General features: G+C 44.3%; 1 protein-coding gene across 1 annotated transcript in view; it reads right to left on the reverse strand.

The window, feature by feature from the left end:
* Nucleotides 1-27,551, reverse strand: part of IQUB (IQ motif and ubiquitin domain containing) — a 548,499-nt gene that overhangs the window by 58,781 nt on the left and 462,167 nt on the right. The window contains exon 11 of the mRNA XM_069629104.1: nucleotides 1,156-1,404. Coding sequence (XP_069485205.1) covers nucleotides 1,156-1,404 — 249 coding nt within the window. The remainder of the gene's footprint in view (nucleotides 1-1,155; nucleotides 1,405-27,551) is intronic.

The raw sequence follows: 27,551 nt of genomic DNA on the forward strand, positions 1-27,551 counted from the left end.
TCCACCCCCTTGGGAGTACAGGAGCTGGTGAGGAGCTAATGAGAAGGCACACATTAGGGCCGAGACCACTTGCCGATGGGGATTCAGTAAGGGGGATCTGTTACAACACAGAGATTAACTGGTGGAAGATGCTTTCAGGCTTGCCAGATTTGTCCACTAACTGGGGTTGTCACCAAGAGTTAGGGTTGGCTAAGGGCGAGTATGTTCATCCTGAATTCCCATAAGAAATAATTGTAGGCTCTGCCCACTCCCGCAGTTAAGTGGTGGTCCATTTTAACTTACCTACTGTTCATTTATTTTTAAACACTATCTCTAATAGAATGCAGTTTTAACTTGGATCATCCTGAAGGATGTATGGTGGAGGGAAAGGGCCAAGAATAACCCAGAGGTTGTTCATGTTAAAAAAATAGTTATCATAGGCCAATGTGTTTTATGATTTATATGCCCTGGCAATGCTGATTCCTCTTGAAAACAGAAAGCGTCATACATTTTCTATGCTCCTAGAACTAAGGTCAATTCTTATGGAACATGAAGGACTGGATGTATTACACCCTATTACACCCGTGCCTTGAAACACTTGTGTATCGCGCCTTGAAACACCTGTGTATAGGTGCGTTATAAATGCAATATCATATCATACCAAGGCCTTCAACCGTATCTGTTATGGTCTAATTGTTTTAAAACAGAAAGTAGCTATTACAAGGGCTTGCTTGAAACATTTAGATTTAAATTAATGAGTGAGACCATGGCCAGGATACAGACAAGGACCGGTGTTGCCCCAGTTGTGTAGATCAAATGGAAAAATGTATAAACTTCATCTTTTACTACCAGGACCTGATTGAACTTAGATCAATATTTATGAAACCACTCTTACATGATGCCAATACGCAAACCTGTTGCTCTGCATTGTATTTTCTTTTAAGTGCATCCTAAGTACACAGTGCCTGGTCCTTCAAAACTATGCTGAATGGGCGATGACAGGAAATATTTAACAAATTAACTTATAATGGCTGATTGTCTGGGATGCTATCTATTTTAAATGGTTTCATGAATGTTGTATTGTATGATATGTTTTGTATGTTTTGTATGTTTCTAAATATGCTTGAATGGAAATGTTTTTCTGAATACATTTGTTTTGACGACGGTGTGTTTTACCTGAAGCAGGAATGCAACTTTGGCTTCATCCTCGTAGCTCGTCTCTGATGTTTTGAGCTGCTTGAGGAGTAATTTGTACTTTGAAAAATCTTCTCGTTGACGAGCTTGATTGTCCAGCTTGGAACACTGGCGACACCTACCCACGGTACGTGCATTAATAGACAAAGGGAATTCTGTGGAAGGCAAGTAACTTTTACAACTGGGACAGAAGTAGATGTTTTTCGACAGCACTGCTGGATCTTGTGGCACCTATAAAAATAACCAACATATAAAAACACCTATTATTCGATACATTGAGCAGGGTTAGAATGCACATTTAAATTTGGAGCAACATTTGCACCTTTATGGCTAATAATGTATATCATTTGAAAGAGACAAAATTAAAATGTCAATCATTACAAGTTTGCTGGTCCGGAAACAAGGGTGCCGGTAAGCTCACTGCCGCCCTGGTTTCCAGACTGGCAAACTTCAAGTTTGCCTGCCAGGCCTGCTGCGCCCAACAGCTGTGACCCTACCGAGCGCAGAGGCCACGGTAGGCAGACTCTTCACGGAAGCGCAAGTACCGTTAGCAACGGTGCTGGCGCTTCAGAGTCCCCACTCCCATAGAATCCTTTGGGACTCTATGGAATGAGGATTAACATTCTACCGGTGCCTGACTTCCCGGCCCGCCAGACTTGTAATGTCCCAGTGGCACCGGGAAGTCAAGCACCAGTAAAATATTACAAGTCCGGCGGCAACCTGCCAGTAGCACCACCAGTGTTAACACCAGACTCGTAATGAGGCCCAATGACTGCTCCTTTAGTATTAGATCTAATGTGCCAGTACTACACCACTATCATATATATACGTGATCAAGCGACGTGTCATTTGCAAAACGCATAATGTTGCTGAATTTTTGGATGCCACTGCTTGTGGGAACTCCATAAGTTTATGGATTTTAAATTGCTCACGATGCACAATTAAATGCTATTTTGCAACCTTTTCGGACTCCCATTCCTGGTTTGGAAACATTATGGTGACGCTGAACAGTGCTACTCATTCTTTGTTTATGCAGCAAAAATTATAACATATATATATATATATATATAGATATATATATATATATATGTATTTATTCAGTGAAAAAAACTTTGTTAAAGGGACGTTATGGTTAAGTTGCGCTACATCACTGATGACATCACATGTCTGGCTCCCTCTTTTTTCCTTTACTGACATTATCTAGGCCATTAACAGTCAGGAACTAAAAATTCAAAAAGTAGTATATTTGTACACTTATACTTCAAATATGTTCTTACAGTAATTCACTTTGGGTTCACTCACATCATATGAAACATATATATAGGGGAAAACACAAACTTGGAAGACAGCAATGCTTTCTATGTATGAAGATGATCAGTAAGGTTATCAACACTTTCTTATAGTTCTGTTGTTTTTTTTATTACTGTACTTTCCCTGGATATGCTCATATTTGTATACAATGTACTCACACTACTTTGCTTAGGGTCCAGTCACATTATGTGATCGTTATAAATAGGGAAATAGTAGCTTTGAAGCAGAGCAATCATTTCTGTGCATGAAGATAATCAGTTAGATTATGAAGATTGGCTGGTAATACTGCTGTTTTTTGTTTATTTCATTTTCCCTGTATATTCTCCTATTTGTATGTGTTGTTGTCTGTTTGTGTTTTGTTTGCAATTATGTAGTAAGTGGGTTTTATTAGCTACTTATTAAATGTTTCACAGTAGGCAAAACTGTAATAAGAAAGCATTTATCATTTTACTATTCAACATGGCAAGATTATTAATATTGCACCTCCATCATTTATGCTGCACACAATGCCTATGTTTCTACATGAGTAGCTTAGTATACTGGAAAAAACTTCATAATAGAATGCTATTTGTATCAATGCATTGCTTAATGCACTACGCACCTCAGGATATTTATTCCAATGATCCTTGACACTTTTTTTTTATCAACATTACAATAAGAATCCCTTGTACAGACTTTTCATGAAAAGTAAATGCACATGTGATGTCATCAATGACATTTGTGATGTGATCTTTGATGTCCTGGGTGTTAGTCTTAGCAGTGCACGGTGGTGGCGCGAGTTATGGTTGCTTAGCTTACCATAACTGGTGAATTTCAGGGGGTTTTCGGTTTTACTTGGAACCATAACGTCCATGTAACAAAGTTTTTTTCACTGAATTTCATACGTTTATAGTAGTGCAATTTAACCCTAACGTCCCTTAAACAACATTTTTTTCACTGAATTTCATACGTTTTTAATAGCACAACATAACCATAATGTCCCTTAAACAAAGTTTTTTTCACTGAATTTCATAGGTTTTTAGTAGCGCAACTTAACCATAATGTCCCTTTAACTAAGTTTTTTTCAATGAATATAAATATAGATAATGTAAATGTGATAAATCTTTACTAAGACTCCCTTACCATACATTTATATAACATAGAATATACTAAACCCCCTGTCCCGGTACTGATTCTGATGTCCACGGACCGTGCACATGTCCGCGGGCGAACCCCGTCACCATCAGCACTATCCAAAAACTCAGGGGGTATCTTACATTATTGTATCATACAATAAAACACCAAACATATTGAAAAAGCACCACATAAATACATTACATTTAATAATAAATAAGAAGTGGAAACTGTATATGTAAGACACCAACCATCCACTGAAGTAGCATTTCCAATATAATGGAATACACCAAAACAAAATAAATATGCCTCCAACTGAATTACCTCACAGAAACTGCACAGAAAGAAGCAAGAGCATACTTACACAGCAGTAACAGCAAACGTTTATTTAAAAAGTAGTAAGTACACTACATTTATTTCATATACTTATACATTTTCTGTATCATGTACAGTAAAACTTTTTTTTTAACAAAGAAATGTCCAGTACTTTGGAATGGCTGGAAGAAAATTTCCCCCGAGAGGAATTGAGTGAAGACAATGATTATAATGGTAGACACAAAATGTCTCTATATAAACCAATTAATAACCATTTCTTTATGTGTACTTAACACATTTTTTTAACAAACCCGACAACCAATAAAAATAATGTACCAAAAGAGATATTAGAAGATCCTCTGAAACGAATGGAACTAAAAATGGATTTGTTAATGCAACACTTCAATCAACTAAAAGGGTGTATTGTGGACTACATTAAAGAAAACATTAAATATCACTGTCCCACATGTACCTGTTCCCAGCCAACTATCCCCAAACCCTCCCCACCAAGAAAAAAGAGTACAATGAGACTTCCATACCTTCCTCCCCTCCCATACATCATATCCAAACCCCTAATTCCCCTGTATTTGTTTCAAGTTCTGCTTTCCCCTCTCTTTCCTAATTTTTAATACTGTTAAACAATAATAAAATTATAAAATTTGAAGTGTGTTCTTAGTATATGCCTGCGTTGTCTTTTTTTTTTTTTTAAAGGCAGTCAGGGTGTCCACGGGCAGCACAGGGGTGTCCTAAGGACACTATTCCTGCTCGTACTGTCCGTAATTAAAATGGAGGTGTCCTTAGAGCACACAAGATGTCTGCCTCTCACAATCATCCAATATGGGGGTGTCATAATAACACCCCCGCTGTTCTTAATGTCCGCAACCATAATGAATATATCTGTAGAGCACATATCCCGTCCGCAAAGTTTTGATGCACATTTATTTTATTCAGGGACTTCAACATTGTCCGTAGATCACCCGCGCACATGCGCATCACACACTTGGGTCCTACTAACATCGCGCCTCTCCGCAACTGTCTACCGCACGTGTGTCACACTTTTAATTAGTTTGGGGTCCCGAACACTGTCCGCAGAACACCTGCGCAGATGCGCACATCCGTCACTGCGCATTTGGTGTCCTGCGCACAGCCATCCCATTTGCGAATGTGTCAGCAACGTCATCATGTGACTGCACCCACGCTGAGCATGTGTCCTTATTTGCGGACACTGCCCGGGCCCCCGAACATTTAAAAACTGCTTTTTTGATCAATCCAAGGTAATTCACAGTAAAAGTTCACCATTTCAAATGTCTCAGACAATGTACCTGCCGATCTACATACTTTTTGAGACTTTTTGAGCCAGTTCTTGGTGTTCGAAAGTGTTCGGGGATGGCGCAGGTGTCCGCGAAGCACGCCCCAGCACCCTTATAAAAGGCCACACCCCAGAGCTGATCCTCATTCTACTTTTGAATTTCCAAGATTTACAACAAGACAATTGCGCGGTTGCTGTTCTTGGTTCCTCGTTCCTTGTTCCTGGTTATTAACCTTCCAGATGGTATCCCAAATTGCTTCTGCTGCTACTGCCTCAGCATCAGCACCCCACCCACTCCACCACCACCACCACATCCCCAAGGGCCTGCAGAGGGGAACAGGCGTGAGGATGCAGAGGAGACGGATGAAGAGGATGAGGTAGTGGAAGTCCCTACTACTAGCACTCATCGTGAGTCTTGGGTGTGGCGGTTATTTACCACCGTTGATGGAAAGTCAAAAGCTCAAGCGAACAAGGTGATCTGCACTCACTGCCACATGTTGCTGAGTCGTGGCAAGTACAGCTGCCACTACCATATACGCCTTTATTAACTAGTGATAAAAATTGAGTTAAGGGGTAAAGCCCCGCAAGATGAGAAACTGCTGTGGCAAAAGAGAGGGTGTGCACAATCCTCAACTGATTTAATTTGGAGGCAGAGTACAACAGGTAAGGTGGTGATGCCCTATCAGTTGATGGTTGATTAATTTGAGCAGATCCTCTATCCTTCTTATGTGTCCAAGCAACATATCGCTCCAGATATAAAGGAGGGCTGGTTTGTCCTCAATCTGCAAGAAGTGCTGAATGTGTTTATTTTCAACTGCATGGTGCGTCATATAATACTAGCCAAACACTCCAGACAATAAGGGGCACCTTGCCCCGCCCTACTCGGCCGTTCCGTGAGCTCCACATTGACTACACTGACATGGGGGAACAGTGCAACACATACCGATATCCTATTGTGGTGGTTTGCCCCGTCTCCCGTTGGGTCGAGGGTGGTCCTTGTACACATCCAGATGCCAAATCACCTGCCAAGTTCTTGGTGAGAGGCATTTCCTCAAGGGTGTGTGTTCAACCCATTAAGATCAGATAATGGCACACACTTCTTCAATGTGTTATTCAGAGAGATAACAGCCTTATTGGCCAGAAAGCATAAGATGTTTTCAATTTACCACCCCCAGGCCAACAGCACAGTAGAACAGATCAATTACCTTTTAAAAGCAAAGTTGCATACCCTCAAGAAGAACTGGGCCCACTGTTTGCCCTTGGCCCTTTTCATCATTTGGACTCAACCCTGTATGGATCATCATGTATCACCCCCTCTCTTGGTGAGAGGTATTTCCTCAAAGGGGTGTGTGTGCAACACATTAAGATCAGATAATGGCACACACTTCTTCAATGAGTTATTCAGAGAGGTAACAGCATTATTACTCCTACTTTGCCACAAAGCTTGCATACAGACACACTGTGTTAGCCCACCACAACTAGGCAGACTGTGTAGCTTAGCCACCTCTCTCACCTAGGTGAACTAGGCCCTAACTGTGCCAGTCAGCAATATCTTGCATCTGGTCCAGGCAGGGAGAACAACCATTACTGCGCCCATTTGGGCTGCCACGCCGCTCTTGGTACCTAGTTGCTTTAGTATGATGCACAAGGCCTGCAATGGGTTGGTGATCATATCCTGCACTAAAGCCATTATGTTAGCTAGCCATTCTGGATAACCCTCAGACTACCCACCTGCAGCATCACCAATTATCCTACTCATATAGACACTCTGCCTCTCAATGTCTATCGGCCATAGATAGCATTTACCACACTTGCAGTAGGTAGCCATCCTGCAACCAGCCTCATTGTGTAAGTTAACCACACTTTGTATCGTGCCAATGATTTTGGCCACCCACAGTTTGCATTTGAGCATGAAGGGATGGGATAGTATTGTGAATTGACTAACATGCGCCACATCCACACAGAATTGTGAAGATAATCACTCATCTCATCTAGAAAGAACTGTGAAGGTAATCATGCGTCACATCTATATAGAAATGTGAAGGTAATCATGCATCCATGTAGATAGAACTGAGAAGATTAGCATGAGCCACATCTAGATAGAAATTCCATTAACTAACCCTACTAAAAATCTCACCCCACTGCATACACCTCTCATACTCAAACCAAACACAACCACACCTCCAAGCACAACAAACCACATGCATTTCACTACACTGCAACAACAACAAAAAACACACACAGTCTCGCACAACAGGACATGATGGCAACCAGCCGAAAACCACACTTAAGCTCAGCGAATGGTATGCTGCCAACAGCACATAACAGCACTCTTGCTCCTCTCCCGCTCAGTCCTACTAACCCATTCCAACCCATTTTTCCCTTTCAGATCCACCAGGGGGCAACTCCAGTGGTGATAGTGCACGATACAAATATTCTTTAACATTAACATATCAAACGGGCCCCCCATACTACCCCCTGCATCTGTCGTATTGCCAGCATCCATTGAACAATGGTGTGTTTTCCTTTTGATCATGTTTGAACTGTTAATACAGTGTTAAAGGAACAAACGTGTTACAAGGAAGAAATATATATATATTTTGCAGTACAAGTATACCTCATTGGTGCAACAGAATTTCAGTGCACTCAAGTTCGGGCAAGCATTATAGTTTTCACTTTTTATTATGGTTACTAATGGTAAAAATGTTTTTCACCCTGCACTGTCAAACTTATATAACACTTTTAAAAGTAAAAAAGCACAGTATTATTCCCATTATAATTGTGTGATGTATATAATAGGCATTTTTTTTTGTTTTCTTTTTGGATTGACAGTGTGCATTATAGTATTAGTTTTATATGGCAGAGGAATATAAATGGGGGGTGAGGTAGGTGGGTTGTGTAGACTTGGGAGGGAGGTTACAGAAATGTATTCTGAATTATCACTTAGAGCACAACTGACAAGCACTGTTATAGGGTTACGCAGAATGAGAAGAGAAGTGGGTACCCGAAGAACATATGAATTCAGGGGTCTTGGTCTAGATACAATGGAGGATGTACGCCATCCGAAATTTAGTAACATGTGGTTACAATGACATGGGCTCAGCGGGGAAAGAGAGGGCAAATGGAAGCTGCTATGTCTGCTCCTTGATACCCCACACATCCGGGGTGCCTAAGATGTTAGTACCCCAGGAAACATCATTGTTAGACGCTCAGTGCTTAGACCATCTAGCGCTATGTCAAGTGCAAAGCTTGTTCGAGTGGTGCATGGAATACAACTTGTGTTGATGGACAGTGATAGCGAAAGGTGTGCCAAGAACATCCAAGACCAGCAATGCACGTTGTGCCCCCCCCCCATAAAGTTGGATGGTAAATTGTATCCAACTGATGGGACATGGGAAGGTGCAGTGGTTAGCTGCACAGCGTGGGGCCTGGCGGGGTTCGATGGAGAAGTAATATGGGAAGTCAACAATCTGTGTCATGACATCTGAACAGCACACATCTCCAAGCTAATATGGATCGAAGCAAAAGAAACTCCAGTAAAGGTGCAAATGCAAATAGAATATCAGGTGTGTTTTCAAGGGGTCGGAACTGTTCCTGTAGGAAGCAACAAGTGCAACAAGACTCTGTAGATTCCAGTTCTAAAGAAGGACACTGCGGCACTCATGGACATGTATTAGATATGTGGCCAGCAGGCATATTTGCACCTCCCACCATCATGGCGGGGCACATGCTCACTGGCTACCCTGCATTCAGCCATCCTTGTGGTTCTGGAGGCACACTTTGTTATAGTGCAAACAACTGGCGAAGCACAACCGGAGCCACACACACCCCTGCCCCCGGCAGGGAGAAAGAAGAAGCACTCACTCAGAAGAACGAAGAGGCACTCAAACTACTTATCTGAGGACAAGTTGCTGAAAGAAATTTCTGACAAATATCGGCTGTACAACAAAGCTGAAGTCTTCTTTGCGTCAATGCTGTTACCAGGGGTCCAGGCCACAGCAAACGCAAAATGGCTGCAGATAGGGAGGTGGGAAGTGATCTAATTGGCCAGCGATACACACTAGGGACTAAATGTGATCAAGAGTAAAATGAGGGCCATCAGGTTGATGACGCTCCAGAACCGCTACATTCTGGATCGTGCTGTACTTATGTATCCCCAAATGACACAGAGAATGGGTCCCTGGTGCACATCATAGGGGCCCTGCATAAGCTGAAGGCGAATATGCAAACTGGGGTGGAATTGAAGCCGAGAACTGGTTTGAAATGTTCTCATAGGCGCCATCCTGCATGGGAGCACTAGTGAAGATATTGGTCCCTATTGTAGTGCTTCTGTTGGTGATGTTCTGCACATGCCAGATGATCCTTTGATGCTGCATAAAGACTCTTGCTAATAGTGCAATGATGATGGTTACAACTGGGGTAAATAGCGCACCTTGTGGTACAAAAGATGGGCATGCCCAAACAGATCATCCTAACAGGCCAGGAGAAAGTTTGCGTGGTGTATGTTGGGTTTGCGTGCCAAATGAGGGAACAGATATGAGGAAGCACAGGGAATGGCAGCCGAATTAGTTCATGTAGTATTAAGTAAAGGGGGTAATTTTGGGATGCATGCCCAGCTCCCCTGTCCCCCTAAACGGTTTAGATTGAGAGCAATATCCTAGGAGTGCTTGAAAATAATGACACAAGGTGGCATGGGGGAGGTGTACACGAGGGACAATGAGACGTAGGAGCATGTAGTAAGTATAGTATCTTGAACAGCAAAATAAACCAAACCACTGCTTATTTGGAAGCTATGCCTAGAATGGCCAGAACACAGCACCAGGGAATAATAGATGGAGGCCTTAGCAGTAATGTATGTACCCATTCCCATTATCATCTCAGGCCGCAGACAAGATGGTCATTCTATCATTTAAGACATAACCCTTCATTGTTTCACACTGCAGACCCACATAATTCGAAAGGAATGTGAACGGCGAAGCACTGGTAGGGTTGCGCCTGTCCCTGAAAGACAATCTCATGTGTGGTAGGGCAAGGTCTGGAGCTCCCAAAATGCCCATCCCAGATTTAGAGCACCCATTCCCCTGGATCCATAGTCATTCTATTTGAATAACCAGATGCTCACTATAAAAACCCCGAAATCCCTCAGCGTTCGATTGATTAGTGTGTCCTCACAGGAGAAAATCAGGAAGGGGGCAGATGCCAAGGTGAGGAGCACCTGCAGGATGCCCAGTGATTTGTAATGCGAGGTGCGCAGGTGAGAGTAACACATTTAGGCCATGATGGGGAGGGCTGGAGCGGGCGCCAAAGTGTCTGGAATCGAACAAAGCTCCTCACCTTTCAGAGAATCTGGACCTCAAGAGTATCCCCTGAGCTCATGTCCAATTATCAGGTGCACATCAAGTGGGTGATATGTGGGGAGAGGGAGCCTTCTCAACTACTGAACCAATTGTGTTGCAAGGGCCCAAACGCAGCAGGACTGAGGACCACGTGGAAGAATTTCAACACAAGAAACTGTAGCCAATCACTTGGTGTTCGCTAAGCCGCAGACTATATGCATATAAGGGACCAGAAATGAGGATGGTTAGATAATACTGTATATTGTTTGCATCACAAGTGACGCTGCTGCCCTTTAAAATGTCTTGCTTGATTTGAACTAACCAGTGCATTCCATGGCATTCGGTTTTGAATGCCATGCTGGCATTTATTTCTTTATATGAGAATTAAAGCCTTGTTATCCTTGCAAAAGGTGCATCCGTTTTTTTTCCCCTAGAGGGTTGCATTTTTTTCCTCAACTGGTTGTCTGGAGGTCTGTCTTACACTTACCATGAATGGCGAATTTCTTTGGTGCTTCGATTTTACCTTGCAACCATAACGTCCCTTTAACAATCTTTTTTCTGTGAATTTCATATGTTTGTCTCAGTGTAATCCTTCAGGGGCAAAGGGCATGGGTGTAGTGCCAGAATTATTCTTTTTGCTGACCTCCTGCAGCCGCTCTACTTTTGGAGCCATGTCCCCTCCCAGGACAACTAAGACACCATCAACCCCCTGCGACGGGAAAGGGTGTGGGTGTAGCACCGGAATTCTTCTTTTTGCTGACCTCCTGTACTTTTAGAGCCCTGCCCCCCAGGACAGCTAAATACACCAGCAACACCCCGCGAGGGCGGAAAGGGCGTGGGTGTTAAGGCCAGCAGGGTGTTCACGACCAGTAGGAATCTGCGAAACCAAGCATACCGAGAAAAAAAAACTGCTGTTGAATGCTCATCAGGCTGCAGAACAGGCTGCTGTCAGGAAAGATCAGCCCTCGCCCGATTTTATCTCCAATCACATCCACCGGCTGAAATGTTAGAGGAGCCCGAAGACCCACACTGGTTGTAAGCCCACTGGCAGTGACAGTCGTCACCAGAGCTATAAAGCAGGTGAGACCAAACGTGGGGGGCGCGGTGGACGATGTGATAACGGTGGTTACCATAGAAACTACAGACATTACAGTCACACAGCCACACAGACAAGCCTCTGGCCTTGCTTGGAAATAATCCTGTACACTGGCTCCCAAAATCAAAGTACTTTTTAAGAAAGAGTCCTCACATTTTGGCATGCTTTTTCATCATGTCAACTTCAGTCTCTCCTGTAACATTTGTTTCCACATCTGCACTTCCATCCACACCGATATCTAAAAGCAAAATACTGTTTGTAAAAAGGACAATGCCACTAGTAACTACAATGACCTTGCTGCATGTTCTGAGGCCAATTCCAATAATCCTTTAAAGTCTTTAGGAAAAGCCCACTTGCTTATTAGCAAGATTCAGCAGTTTCATGGTTCATTGAATGCCCCGGTCAGCTTGTATCCCTGGTGGGGCGGTGGGAACACTGCTCAAAACATCAAGGATTCTATCATTGGAGATAAGCCCACACTCCCACATGAGGAAGGTATGGACTCTAGATGCTACATGGGGCATTGGCCTCTCGATGATGGGACAAAGATTTTGGCGGACTAACCAGACCCTGAGGGGTACTTCAGTAGCCTGTTGCCCACCCTCTGAGCATTGTTGGACCAGCCACAGGGTAAGATGCCGTTCTTGATGCTGATCCTACCACCGTCACTAGTGTGATTCAGACAGTTTCTGTTGCACTACCCATCAGTCAGTCGTTTTGGAAGATCAACGACTTTTTGTTACTACAAAGAATACTGCACAAAGCGGGGGGGATATTTACACTTACCGAAGACAGCCAGCACCAAGAAGCCTTTGGCCCTTATCAAACAAATCCTCTGCCCAGAGGGCCCTTGTAAGGGGGCATTGATGTGTGCCGAAAACTTCCAGATTGCAAACAGGGGAAACATGGCTGTGTGGTCGCTGGAAACACCAACCGAGGCACCTGACGATGTTGCACAGGACAGACGTGTACCTAGTCCCTTACCCCATGCAAACAAGTGACAAAGCACACATCTGAACAGGGCCAAGTGTCCAAAGAATGTCAATACAGCACTGTTGTATCCAAACTTTTGATCCTAAAGAGACTAGTTCTATCCCTGTTTGAAGCACTCAGGAAAGGTGTGGATAAGGTGGGTCTGCCGACCAGCTCAGAGGGTGGGCAGATGGTCTCAAATATATCAGAGGAAGCAGGATTACTCCCACCTGTAACAAGCCCTAGTAACCCTAGAACCACCCAGGGTTGGAGGGGGCTCAGTAGTGGGAATAATGTAATTACTAACATCATAATGGCCCCAGTTTAGTTTAGTTTATTTGTAGAGTGTACCGCCTTCCATAGTGGACCTAAGCATCTGTGACTCTTCGGAGAGCATGCAATATGCTGCCCTCCCACCATCAACAAAGATTTCTACTTTGAAGGCAGATGATGCATCCAATAAAAAAGCGCCATTGGACAAGGCAGCATGCTGGATGTTTTGTGCCCCTGTGATCCCCACTGCCAAACCCAGCAGGTCATCAGCAGGATGTGCAGAGGGGTCAATATATCTACATAAGGTCCCTAAACTGGCTCCAAACCAGCATGAGCATAGGGAAGCACTTGTAAACAAATGCACACATTGCATCCGGGCAGTAAGTGGATGCCTATTCATAACCCAGAAGTAAATCATAAGCTTCAGGGGGGGGGTGTTTGTGACTCTGTCAGAATTGACTTCAAAGACACAGGCTTGCCGAAGGGCATATTGAGCTTTGACAGTAGATGCCATCACCTGGAAAAAACTGCAACAGACCTTGGAAAGCATGCCACAGCGGTCTGTGTTTTCGAGAGAAAACACCTTCCCTTTGGGGAAAAGACATTGGGTGATGCCCTCTGACCTAGAACCTTATAGTAGCCAGTGTGCTAATCTTATAGAGATCTTTATGTGAATCACGCTGCGAAGCCCCAGCCACGAACTGAGCCGCCAATGAGATCAACTTGGGCCCTGCCGTCATTGTACCTAACCTTGTTCAATTCTATTATGAATTATATGTTTATATGTTTTGTTGAATTATGTGTAATGATGTGTATTTGCTGTGAAATACTTTAATGGTTCAATGCGTAAATAAAGTATTCACTAACAAAAAACATGGTTAAAAGGACGTTATGGTTAAGTTGTGCTACTACAAGCCTATCCCCTTCACTGATAAAACTATGCTAAAAGAAGGGTCTGGTTACAGTGCCCTAATAAAAACCTATCAAATTAATTGAAAAAATGTTGGTAAAGGGACGTTATGCTTCAGTTGCCCTAAGAACAACCTAGAAACTTCAGTGCAAAAACTTTTGTTACAGGGACGTTACAGTTACTTTGCACTAACAACAACCTATCCATACTGTGGTTACAAGTAAAACCGAAAAACCCCAGAAATTTGCCACTTATGGTAAGCTAAGCAACCATAACTCGTGCCATCACTGTGCACTGCTAAGATGAACACCCATCCCAAATGTCATTTGATTGATGTGCTGCTTGCCTTTCCATGACCCGTGAAACAGACATGTAGTCTCTGCACTCAGCAATGTGACGGAAAGTGTAAAAGGTTCGCCTGCATAGAGATGGAGAAAACATTTTACTGCAGGTGTGACAGTTTGTAGTGAGTCTGCAAAATGGCAAAGCTGGTGCGGCTTAGTCACGCACATACTAGTACATGTAAAGAGAAGCAAGCAAATAGCAGATTCTTCTGAGCGCAAAGAATGTCAGTGGTGGTTAGAAAAGTACTGTAGCCACATGGGTCTCGCTGAATAATTATCTTCCTGCTCCACGTAATGAAGCTGCGTTTCTCATTGTTGTAAGCATTCTTGTATTTCAGAATGTATTCATCTCTTGTGAATGCTAGTCCTACGGCTAATGCCGTACCATGAAGTGTCCATATTGCATGTGACAAGAACAGAAATTGAAGCACAAGGGATCAGTGGGCAGGGTACTTCCCTTCCAACAATGCAGTAGGGTAATTACATGTGGAATATGCATGTGCAGCATTTTCCACATCTGCTGCGGCCAACAACAGGGGAACTCCTGTAGGGCAGCAGAGCTGTAAAACATCGTTGCAGACCATACGCTGCACTACAGACTCTTATCCGGCAAAGGTGATTGTATTGTGCATGTACTGCGACGCGCTAATCTACAGAGGGAAGCTACTTGGAAGTGCTTGGGAATGGGCAGTCCAGGAGCATGACAATGACTAGCGCCTATTTAGGTGAGAACCACCCAACATTTCAGTCTCTCTGCATGTCCCCTATGTTATCCGTGTAGGTGCTGTCCCTTCCGTACCGGCCCTTGCCTTCCGTTCCTTCAGTGGCATGTATTACAAGACCAAAATAAATAGAAATCAACTGGAAAAGTAAAAAAGTAAAATAAAGAAAGCTTCTTTCAGAGATGAACAATGGAATTGACAATGAACGGATGCAGGACGCAAAATGTGCGCTAAATAAAGGGAGGCGTGGCACTGTGGAAAACACTGTAGTGGAATAGGGTAGAGAGGGCCTGCTGTAGAAAGAAGTTTCTTTATGTGTTGCAGTGTGTTTTGACAAGTGCGTTTCGAAGAGTCCGCAACACTTACTACAAAAAATCTTGCTGTACTTCGAAGAAAGGGCAGCAAGGAAATTTGGATAGGGCGTGCAGAAATCGGAATGGCAGGAATAGTAAGATGAACGTTATTGGTGGGAAAAACTCTTCGTGCTGTGAAACATCATATTTCCATTTTTGAAGTACGCAATTTGCGCATGTCGGAAAAAGGCACAAATAGACTTCTTCACAATGTACCGCGCTTTCTCCATCTGCGAACCCAATGAAAAATAACACAGCCACATCAGTGTCTGTGTAATGTGATAACAAATTATGCATGAGACCGGAAACAGACACATGACCTGGGCAAATGCCTCCTTCATTGTAAACGGAACTGAAACTCGTGTAACATGTTGTGCAGTTTTCCCTCCACAATGAGGAACAATAATGTCAGCATGATTGCGCGTCACCAAAGTCTCACACAGGCAAACCAAAATCAGTCACTTCATTGTAGGTACTCCATAGCAGTACAAATCCACATGATAGAATCCAAAATGGGCAGCCACTGCACAGTGTTTTCCATTCACTTTCAATCAATGTGTTTAGGACACCCCCAAAACACGTATGCTGTGGCTCGCGAAACACACAGCCATAACCGCACCCTCTGCATTTCTGTCGACAAATACACTGTGCACCACAGTCTGTGCGTACAAACCACACCCACAAAATGTATTGACCAATCCTGTAGCATGCACAGGCCCATTTCTATGGCCACCATCTGCAAAACGGGCATATGTAACACGTCCAACCTTGCAACTATCACAATGTCAGCTGACTTTTCGTGCTGTGCGCACGCAGGAGTGGGGGAATACATTTCAACCACGTTAGTAGTGGCGGCTCTAAAAAGAGCCTTTTTTTCTTTTTTTTTTTAAAGGCACTTCCATAGAAACACCTTTTTTGTGTTTTGTGAGTCAGCTCACATTCTTACAATAGGGTCTTCAGTGCAGCCTGTAGATTGTAAAACAAAATATAATTGCCACTGGTCGACAAAAAAATGGCATTTGCTTTGAAAAGGTGTATATATCGAGAACCAATGTTGTCATTCTTACAGGAGAACATTCCAGCAGCAGTCGAGAAGTCACACATGCTTCTGTTGATGAGACCCCTTCCGACCTCTGGCTGGCGACAACAATCATTGGAATAGTCTCATACTATTCTCGGTGGTATACTTGAGAAAAGCACCTTGGCAGTGGGAAAAATGCACTTCACTGCTTTCATCAACTCCTTCAGTTGACGGAACACACGGGAACAAGCCATGGAACACAAATGCAACGCTCCATAGTGCACGACCACACCATGTACAGTTGCGAAAGTGGCCACTCGTCGACATTCTGCAAGCAGACCGCCGAAACTGCACACATCGCCACAGCACCACAAAGCCTCCACTCCCTCCAAAGCGAAATTGCCAAAAAAGCCTTTTTCAACAGCATACTGGAACAGATCTTCCACAAAGGCATCAGTGACTATCAAAACAGTTCCACTTCCTGTGACGCACACCCTGAGCACCTGATTGGAAAATCCCCACAGTCCCATTTCCATTTCCATTGGCCAGCATGGTGAAAAGCTCAGAATGTGGCACATTCCCTTCCCCAAGTACCGTGAGGGCCACGCCCCAGTAAAGCAGGGGCAGCCCTCTTTCACTGTCCACTACTGTCCTCCTTCACTGTCCACTATTTTGTGTCGATCACTACCTCATTAGGTACTGTTAAATAATCACACATGCATCCACCAATGGCATCCAAGACGTTAGCATTTAACACGGTTACTTCTTTACAACACTGCATATGTAACGTGCACATTGAGCCTCCAAGTGTCGTGTCATTGGAAAGCACGTCCAGCAGAAAGTTCAGTAAAAGAATGCAAGATTTGTGCATCAACATTCATCCACATGAGCACCCATAACCACAAAGTGGAGGTATGAAAACTATTTCTGCAGTATGTTTACAACTCCGTCATAAGTGCCTGTGCGCACGGTATCTGCCAGTGAGCATCCATTACATTCTTAAAAAGGTTACTGTTTTGTGGCACTTCAATTGTATATGCTTGCAACGTTTCCATTTACCGGTTTCACTCATTGTAATATCAAAATAGGAACTCTCTTCTTTCCTTCCGCGAATACTACAAATTAGTTTCCCCACAAACACATCTCCTAAATAAATCGTAAAAATATGCCACCAAAACCAGCAATGAATGTATGTTTCCAACCTAAAGCAACGTCCGAAAAGCTCACCGTCTCCACAGCTGTGGATCGCTCTAACCTAGACTTTTGCAACAGCCTCGTTCTAAATCTGCCTGCTTGTACTCTCTGCCATCTGCAACTCATCCAGAAGAAGACTGCACGCCTTGTGCTTGGCCTCAAGCCCAGGGATCGTATCTCTCCGGGACTGACATGTCTGCATTGGCTCCCAGTAGCTGCGAAGAATAAGGTCAAAACCGTCTGCATTATGCACAAGGCCTTCTGTGCCCTGGGGCCTCGATACTTGCAACTCTCACTTCCTAAATATCTCTGTGCTCGAGTTCTTCCCTCATCCGCCTCCAACTGCCTCAGGGTCACTCGCTTCAGCAAGCAATCAGTTGGTGGTAGATCTCATTCTTCGGCTAGGCCACCCTCTGCAACAGCCTCCCTGCGTCCCTGAAACGTGACGAGAACCAATGCCGGTTCCGGGAGCACCTCAAAACCTTTCTCTTTGCCTCTGCTTTTTCTCCCCCTAATCCCTGCTGACTTCCTGGCTGAAACTGATTCTGCACTGGTTACCTGGCCACCCTCTGATCTCGGGCCCAGGCAACCTCCCTCTGCCAGTCGCATCCCTGAATTGCCTTTCTGGCAAACCCTGCACTTGGGGACTGTTTTCTGTATCCCTAATAGTTCCACCACCACTTGATGTCTGCACTTATCCTTGCACTTGCCACCATCGGGCCATATTTTTAATTATTGTCATTGTTTCTTCTTCCCATATACTGCACTTTCGCCTCCCCCTCCCCATGCACTTGGCGATGGGAGTGACACCTGGCCTAGTAGGTTTGTTGTCTCTTTCACCCCTCTGTTCCCCCGCCCTTGCCTCAGTGCGCCTTCAAAAACTTGTGTATATGCGCAGAACAAATGACATATCATACAATATGTGAACACAAAAGTGGTGGGTGGAAGGTTTTGAATGAATCCGAACCACTGGCATTGCTCTGGGCAACCTTCCACACCACCACAGGTACTACCACCAATGGTAGCAGCCCAGCCGGAACTGCTAGGCCAGGTCCCCTCTGCATGGAAACACAAGCAACCCCAGACATGTTTCGGCCTTGTTGGGCCTCCTCAGTGAGGCACAGCTTGGTTCCCTATGGTGCAGCGACCAAGGGACCCACATCTGGGCATACCCTCTCTCCCCTTCTACAATGGCTTGGCAGGCTGAAAAACAGTGGTCTGGAGGGTTGCCCAGAGCATTGCCTGTGGTTAGGATTAATTCAAAACCTTCCAGCAATCACCTTTTTGTTTACCTAAAGTCACCCTGAGTGGGACGGTTATGCCCAGACGTGGGTCCTGAGTCTGCCGGGCCTAGAGACTCAAGCTACTCCTCACTGATGACACCCAAGAAAGGCTGAAACATGTCTGGGGATTCTTGTGGTCTTGTGCAGAAGGGATGTGACCTAGCAGTTTGTGCTGGACTGACCCTTTTGGGGTAGGACCAAGCCTGATTTGCATATGGTTTTCCCCCTTCTGTAATGGCTTGGCAGGTTAAAAAACGATGGTCTGCAGGGTTGCCCAGAGCGGTGCCTGTGGTTAGGATTAATTCAAAACCTTCCAGCCATTACCTTTCTGTTTTCCTAATATCATACAATATCACATTGTATGATATTATATACACATTGCATGCATAATAGGATGCCTGCCACTTACCTTGTACACTTGACACAAAAATATTCTGCAGCACCCCACTTACTGCAAACTTATGAAAAATGATCACAGAAAAGCAACACTAAGTGTATGGTAGCAACTGCAAACAAGTACATACAGTGCATGAATAGAAACAGGATGCCTGCCCCTTAGCTTGCACACTTCCACCATAGTCTTCTGCATTTCTTTGTACAAAGAGACATTCTGCCACAGTTTTTCCGTACACACCACAAACAGAAACCTTATTGAGCAATCCCTTTGCCTCCAAAGTCCCATTTCCATGGCTACCATCCTGAAAAGGGGCGGATGTGGCACGTTTAATCCTGAAACTACTGCAGAATCCACAGAGTTATCATGCTTGGAAGGGGGCTGGTGGGGGGAAGAAGTGTGAAACAGGTTAGGGGATTGGTGGGTCTTTGTTGTTCCCTTGGAAAAGAGGGATTTGTTTCTGTTTTTCTTTTTTACGTACTTACAAAGACCTTTTTGGTTTTTGCTCTTTATTTGAGTTTCTCTTTTGGTTGCCTCCTTACATTGTTACATTGTCTTCAACACTTTCTGCACAGTGTAAAACAAAACAGCATTGCAAATGTTGGTAAAAAAAAATGCCATTTGCATGGAACCAGTGCACATTTCGGTTATTAATGATGTCATAGTCGGTGGAGAACATCCCAGCAGTGGACATAAATTGACACATGCTTCTGTTAATTAAACACTTTCCGACCTCTGGCTGGGGACAAATTACACCGGCATGGTCCCATGCTCCTCTTGGTGGTATGCTTGAGAAAACCACCTTGGCAGTGGGAAAAATCTGCATCACTTCTTCCATCAACTGCTTTAGGCGACGGAGCAAACGTCCACACGACATGTACCCCAAATGTACAGCTCCATAATGCAGTACAACAACATCAACAGTCCCGACAAAGGCCACACATCTGCAAAGGTCAACCATACCGTTGAAACTGCCCTCATAGACTGTGCCCCAGAAAGCCTCCACTCCTTCCAATGCAAAATTAGCAGCCATGCCTCTGCGCGGCATACATGTACAGATCTTACACAAAGGCATCACCCACTATTAGGACTTTGCGCCTCTCCATCGCTGCCTGCCACCCTCACTACGCAGACTGATGGGGAAAAATAGTACCGGCCCTTCCTGTGAGACACAGCCTTGACACCTGATTGGCGAATTCCCACAGTTCCATTTCCAAGCCCACCATGCTTAAAAGGGCAGGATGTGCCACGTGCGCTTTCTCAGCTACAGTGAGGGCTGCGCCCCATTAAAGCAGGGACAGTCCTTCTTCCCTTTCCACTCCAGCCATGCATCCAAGGTGCTAGGCCCTCACCACAGAGAACACACCATAGTACCCCTTATGGTTAAAGGCTTACGTCATGTGCAATTCACTCCCCATCTGCAATTGAGCCTGCCAGCTTTCACCCTGGCCACATATTTGCATGCATGGCTGCATAACGTTGCGTCAGGTGTGCTGAACGGTATGTAGGTGCCTGTGTACATTGCTCATATTTTACATGTGTGGTGCTGAGCACTTCCTTTCATGCGCAATATCTTACAGCACTTCCTAAAGCAAAGGTCTTATAAGGGCCTAAACATAGCAAACGCAAATGGTCACATGTGGCTCCCTATTGTGCAACAGGTTCAATGATCTACACCATATACTAATCTACACATAGCAACTCACTTCTGCTGTTCTACCAAGTCTACAATGTCCTCCACAACCATTGTGTAAAAGTCACCAACTTCAAATGCATGCAGAGTTACAACTGCATGCCTGCATTGTGTTGTGGTGGCTAGGCTGTTGGGTGCATGGCCTACGTCCTACGGCCTTTGTCCAGGCACCCAAAAGTCTATGCCTTGGCCACACCCACCACAACATAACAGAGCCATGCAGGCGAACATATAGTCAGGTTCCAGAATTCACAAAGGCAACATAGGTACCGGCACTTCTACCCAACTGATGGCCCATAATACAGCTATACATGCAAACATGTTTCAGTTACCATAATCCACACCCATACCCATACTACACTGGTTGGCACCCCTGCCCACTTCCATTCACAAAGCATTCTATTGCTGCCAAACAAACAACAAATTCTTGACAACATTGGTCCTGCTCCCAACACTCTAGTAAGTACATAGAACCAATACTGCATAGTGCACAACACTACTTACTAATCTGTACAATGCAGACTACCGAAGCACATATAAGAACCAGTTCAACTGTACCCTCTTCTATATGGACACTAATCCAACACTGCAACCTGTGGACACGCTACACCACTGCTCAATGCAGCATCTCCACCCACGCTGCCACAACTGTAAGAAGTAACTGCATACAAGCAATAGTGCAGAGTGCAGTACAACACTTACTAATTTGCTCAATGCAAACTACCCAAGCACATATTGCATCCACTTCAACCGTACCCTCTTCCATACTGACAGTATTGCAACACTGCACCCACTGGACATGCTGCAGCACTGCTCACTGCAGCATCTCCAGCCATTCACCGACAACTGTAAGATGTTCTAACAATCACCACACCCATGGAACCAATAATGTATGCAATGCAGCCAAACCACACACACAAAGCAACAATGTCAAACCTATTTGCAACCAGTCGACATAATTGGCGGTGCAAGGGCTCTAGCCATGCATGCAACGGAACATTTGAAGGGTCTTATAAAGGGCAAACCTTAGCAAACGCAAATGGTCACATGTGACTCCCTAATGTGCAACACGTGCAAAGACCTACACCATATGCTAATGTACGCATAGCAGCTCACTTCTGCTGTTCTACCAAGTCTCAATGTCCGCCACAAGCATTGTGTAAAGGTCCCACCCTTCGAAGACAAGCAGAGTTACGACTGCATTGCTGCATTATGTTGTGGTGGCTGTGGTAAAGGTCCCCGTGTGGCCATGCACCCAACAGTCTAGGCTTTGTCCACACCCACCACAACATAACAGAGCCATACAGGCAAACATGTAGCCGTGTGCCAGAATTCACAAAGGAAACATAGGGACCAGCACTTCTACCAAACCGCCGCACCATAAAGCAGTGATGCATGCACACGTGTTCCACTTAGCATAATGCAGAAACATACCACAGTGCTTATACCACAGTGTTTGGCACTATTACCCACTTCCATTCACAAAGCATCGTATTAATGCCAACCAAACAACAAAATCTTCACAACATTGGTTCTGCTCCCAACACTGTACTACGTGCATAGAACCAATACTGCACAGTGCACTACAACACTTACTAATGTGCGCAATGCAGACTACACAAGCACATATAAGAACCAGTTTTACTGTACCCTGTTCTATATGGACACCATTCCAACATTGGACCGGGTGGACACACTGCAGACCTGCTCACTGTAGCATCTCCACCCATACACCGACAACTGTAGGATGTTCTAACAATCCACACCCATGCAACCAACAATATGTGCAATGCAGTCAAACCACACACACACAGCAACAATGTCACACCTACTTGCAACTAGTGGACATAGCTTTTCAAGCAGTGGACATATTTCTTTGTGCAAGGGCTTCAGCCATGCATCGAAGGGGCTACGGACTTACCGCACACAATGCACCATTGTACACTCTATATTTAAATGTTCATGTCATGTGGAATGCAATCCCCTTCTGCAATTCAGCCTCCCACCACTCATCACAGAAAGTGATTGCCGCTGAAGCTGTCATGCCATAACGAAGGCTGTCTGCAATCACCACACAAGGTTGTTGCCTGCTGAGGTAACCGCAAATTGGTGTAGTATGCATGGATACCGCTGGCAAATCACTGTCTTCTTCTAATGAGTACATCAGATGAAGCACTTCTCACTCCCCCTCCCTTCTTCCCACAACCAGATGCCGTAAAGTATGTTTTCCAAGCCCTTTCGCCACCGCACTGTCCTCGGATGCAACATGCCAGCGGTATCGAACTCTTATGACGCACATCATGTCACCGCATACTGCAGTGGAATCAAATTTTTGACTGCGTAGCAAACAGGGAAATGGGACGCCGGAGCAGAGCCAGATATGACTAACTTTTTTAGGCACATTGTTACGTACAAGAGTCCCAGCCATGCACACAATGCCGTAGGGGCTTGGCACACACACCACAACACTCTCCTCCGATACACCATGGCAGCGTTTCCCAAAAACGTTGACACGCAGCACGCTTCCCTCCAGTCAACCATAGGCCGCGTCCAAAGTTTGCCGACAGCATGACATATTGCAAGCCAATGAGCCTTCTGTCCACGGAGCGAACAGGGAAATGGGTCCGCGGAGCCAGATAACACACATTTTTTGAGATGTACATTTCAGTTCTTTGCAGCAAAAGTACTGGTTGGATTTTCACCAAACAAACTGTAGCCGTGTGCAAAGTTTTCACCCATTCAGTCTATGGAAGAACAAAAAAAATATGTGGGAACACCATAACTTTTCCCCCCTGCACAAAACCTCACCAAACTTGCCGAAGAAATTCAGAGCGGGCCATATACTTTTTTTGCAAAGTTTGGTGAGGATTCCTCCAGGTGGAGCAAAGTTATAAGCTGCCGAAAAAGTGGTCTTCCTATGGGTTTAGGAACTTAACAATAACTACACGCTTGCTGCCGCGGGCCGTGTAATATATATATATCAAATTGCTATTCGGTAGTATTGTTACTCTTAGGTTATTGCATGTATATTAAGTTCTGTTGTTGTTAATTCTCTTTTTCTTTTCTATGTATAATGTGTGTTGTTGTGAACGTTTTTATTTGTAAACCAGATCACAAATTAAAAAATGTAATACAATTTCCTAAAGTAGTAATATGCGGGTGATGTGTGTTGCAGGTGATATCCTCCGGTGGATGGTATTCTTGATAGCAGTAGACATCCCAAAGACATCATCTCTCGCTGGTGCCAGTGTGTCAGAGTAAGTATGTTGCTAAGGAATGCGCAACAAAAGGATTGCTTCTTACAGAGTAATTTCATGGCAATCACCATGTCCTCCTCTGATACTGTAGCTCACTCCTCAGGCTACTGTTTTCTCTTCCACCTTCACATTCAGACTTTTCTTTCTGGCAACTCTCTCAGTACTGTTTCTCCCATGTACAGCTGCAGAACACATTGTTGCTCTCCTGCCCACGCCACAGTCAGTCCTGCAAAAGATGACCTGATCCACGCTGCTGACAGCACCCCTCGCAGGCAGCCCTCCCCTCTTCTACCCTCAACGCGGATACATTCTCCCATTCAGCCTATGTGCTGATGTCTACTTTTCCCCTTTTGATAGCCCATGTTGCTGCTAGCTCTTTCTGTTCCTTCGGCCGGCTGCACCCATCTCTCTTTATCCTGTGGGGTTTTCCTAGTGGAAATTCCGACCGGTTGTTGTTGTTTTGGTTGGAGATCCTGTAAATCAAACTCCCTAGCGCTGGGTAAGGTGAATGCATGTTGTTTTTTTTTTACCAATTAAAATGTATTAAATCATTCAACAATGTACCAAATACAATAAACATACATCATGTAGATATCAGAGTTAAAACTCCACGACTTGTCTATTATAGAATTATAATTAAGAACTGTGATCGGTTGAAAGGATGAGCATAGGGATGTTTACCTTGTTTAGTGAGCAAGGTAAGCATCGATTCCCCCATAGTAGGTGTAATAGATCCTAGCTCGCCAAAAGAATTAAATAAGTCAGCCATGTGAGGAGAAAGAGCTGCTGATAATTATTTATAAAAAAATGGCTGTAAAGCCATCTGGCCCTGGTGCTTTATTGCCTGGAAGAGAACGAATAGCGTGAGCAACTTCTCCCACCGTTATGGGCGTATCCAGAGAATACCTCTCATCCGCCAAAATACGGGGAAGCCGAGATTTATGAATGAACGCCTCCTGCAGTGGGCCTCTGAGGGAGTCCGCTGCAAACAGCTCAGTATAATGTTGGGATAGAATTTGTATTTTCTCAGGTTCAGTATTATGCAGTACACCCTCACTGTCTCCAATGCCCCTATGGTAGTACTAGTCCTCTGAGCTTGGAGTTTATAGGCTAGAATCTGAGGCGCTTTAGATGTGCTATAATAAAAGTGTTTAATCCAAAGAAATTTGTGGGAGATATCATCTGCCCATAATGCCTTTAACTCAGCCCTGGCTACTCAAAGCTGTCTATATGTTTTCCTGGCTCAATTTCTCTTATATTGAGATTCCCATTCCACCACTCTTTCTTCTGCTCGGACTCGTTGAACCAAAATAACCTTTTTCCGAGCAGAGGACGTACTAATCAGCTCCCCCTCAAAATAGGCTTAAGAGCCTCCCATACCACAGAGATTGAAACATTCCCTGTGAGATTCTCCTGGAAATACTGCATGATCCTATCCATAATGTCAGAGCATACAACCGGGTCCGCCAGCAGTGAGTCATTCAACTTCCATGGACTTTCGGCTCCCCAAGCCATATCCATCTACACGTAAAGTAATGGGAGAGTGGTCCGACACTAGTGCTACCTCTATAGTGGCCGACAAGATCCCCATTAATAAAGAGACACACACCAGAAAGTAATCAATCCTCGACCAAGTACAATGAACGTACGAAAAATGGGAGCAATCACTGTGCTGGTGGTGGAGATATCGCTGTTAGGCAAGGTTTGTATGCAGTATCCTCTGGGAACACTACAAACAACTCTGACTACAGGTATAGGACCCCAACCTTTGGTATAAGCTTGTACTACACAGTTTTGGTAGTGTGTTGAGCAGCCAGGCTTATCTCAAGAGGGGTCAATGTGAGCTGTAGTGGAGTTACACAGAGATTTACAGTTACAAGTATTCAAATAAACTCTTACACTCAAGGTTTCTTGAATAAACAATTATTAATTTATCAGTCAGTTAGAATAAGCCTTCTTCAGAAGGGAGCAATATAATAGTAACACTCAAATACACTTCATGAAATACACACTCTTAATATCTCTAAATCAGTAGATACCCTTTTGGGATGGCCCATCGACACTACCTACACCCTCAGGTGACTTTGATTGCTAGGCTGCTGGCGACATTAATATATCACTGTTGCATTTAGGATCATATAGTAATAAGTCAAAGGAAAAGATTATTTAGAACAAACGAGAGACCACAAATATTCTTAAGCAGGCAAATACTTTCAGATCCTCCAATAAGAGTAATTCAGTGGAAGAGGAAAAGCCAAAGTCAATAGACAAAAGTCTATGTAAACTGAAGCACTTCTTTTTAGGTAAGAAGAAAGTCTTTGCACAATGTTTTAGAAATCTTTGAAGAAAAGGAGAATCAAATGTAAGGCCACACGCTGATTAGGCCTGTGAGTAGTAGAAGATGTAAGTAACTCTACAGTAAGAGGTAAGTTATCTCAGACTTTTTACGGTACTTTCAAAATTAAGAAAAGATGCAGCAGATGACTCCTGTTCCTGTGCAGCTCTGCAGATCTCACAGTTCCTGGGCCTCGTTGTGGGGACAAGAGGAGGGATATTGGGGGGGGGGGGGGACTCCTGCACTGCAACTCACAACCGGCAAACTTCACTTTCAGTGGCTGTTCAATGTTTCAGCTCCTTGAGTCTTCTGCAAATAGCAACACTGCAGTTCCTGGCTGTCCAGGTGGACTTTTCTTGCTTCTGGAGTCCCGCAATCTGTTGAGGGTCAGTCCTGCTACCTGGGAGTCCGGAGGATCTTCCTGGAGCTCTAGGCCAGCTTAAAAGCAACACACACAATCTGGTGTTCCTCTCCCTGGCTATATGGTTAACAGCAGCAACTCTGTGGAAATTCAAGCAACTACGAGATGGATGTCCAGGTGGCTTACTTTGTGTTAGGGAGAATTCTCACACAAGTGCTAAATTCCCTCTACCTTAGAGCCCTCCAGCTCTTTTGCTATATTTTGGGGCTTTGAACTTTTCATGGTCTTTGGTTATGGAATTTTAAAACAACTCCATAGGCATCATCTTTTTCTGTGTGTCACACAGCACCGTCAGTGCAGTGACACAGGGATGTCTTTCAGACTTCCCAAGGTTTAAATACCTTCTCTGGGACTGACTACCATCTCCCAGAGCATGTAAAGTTAAATTGACTTTATTAGTCTCTTTAAATTTAATGACCCAGCACACACTATCTTCCTATAGAGTGCTGGAGGGGTTGCCTAGCTTCCCCTGAGTCAAAACACTCATGTAGCAGTCAAAGGTTACCCTTTCCTACTTTAAATTGCTGGTGGCAGTGGTTTAGATCAACTACCATGATTTTTCCCGACCGCTAACAACGGTAGCTAAAAATCAGGTCAGCCATGTTTTTCAATCTGGCACCCCAGACCTATCTGTAAAAACGGACTCTGGTCATCTTTTTTCGCCATTTCTTTTAGGAAGGGTCCTTCTTGTGGTTGTCTCTGCGTGCCAAACCAGGTTTGATCCCT

This window comes from Ambystoma mexicanum, chromosome 12 (assembly GCF_040938575.1).
Source record: "Ambystoma mexicanum isolate Mex_15411 chromosome 12, UKY_AmexF1_1, whole genome shotgun sequence".
Lineage (NCBI taxonomy): Eukaryota > Metazoa > Chordata > Amphibia > Caudata > Ambystomatidae > Ambystoma > Ambystoma mexicanum.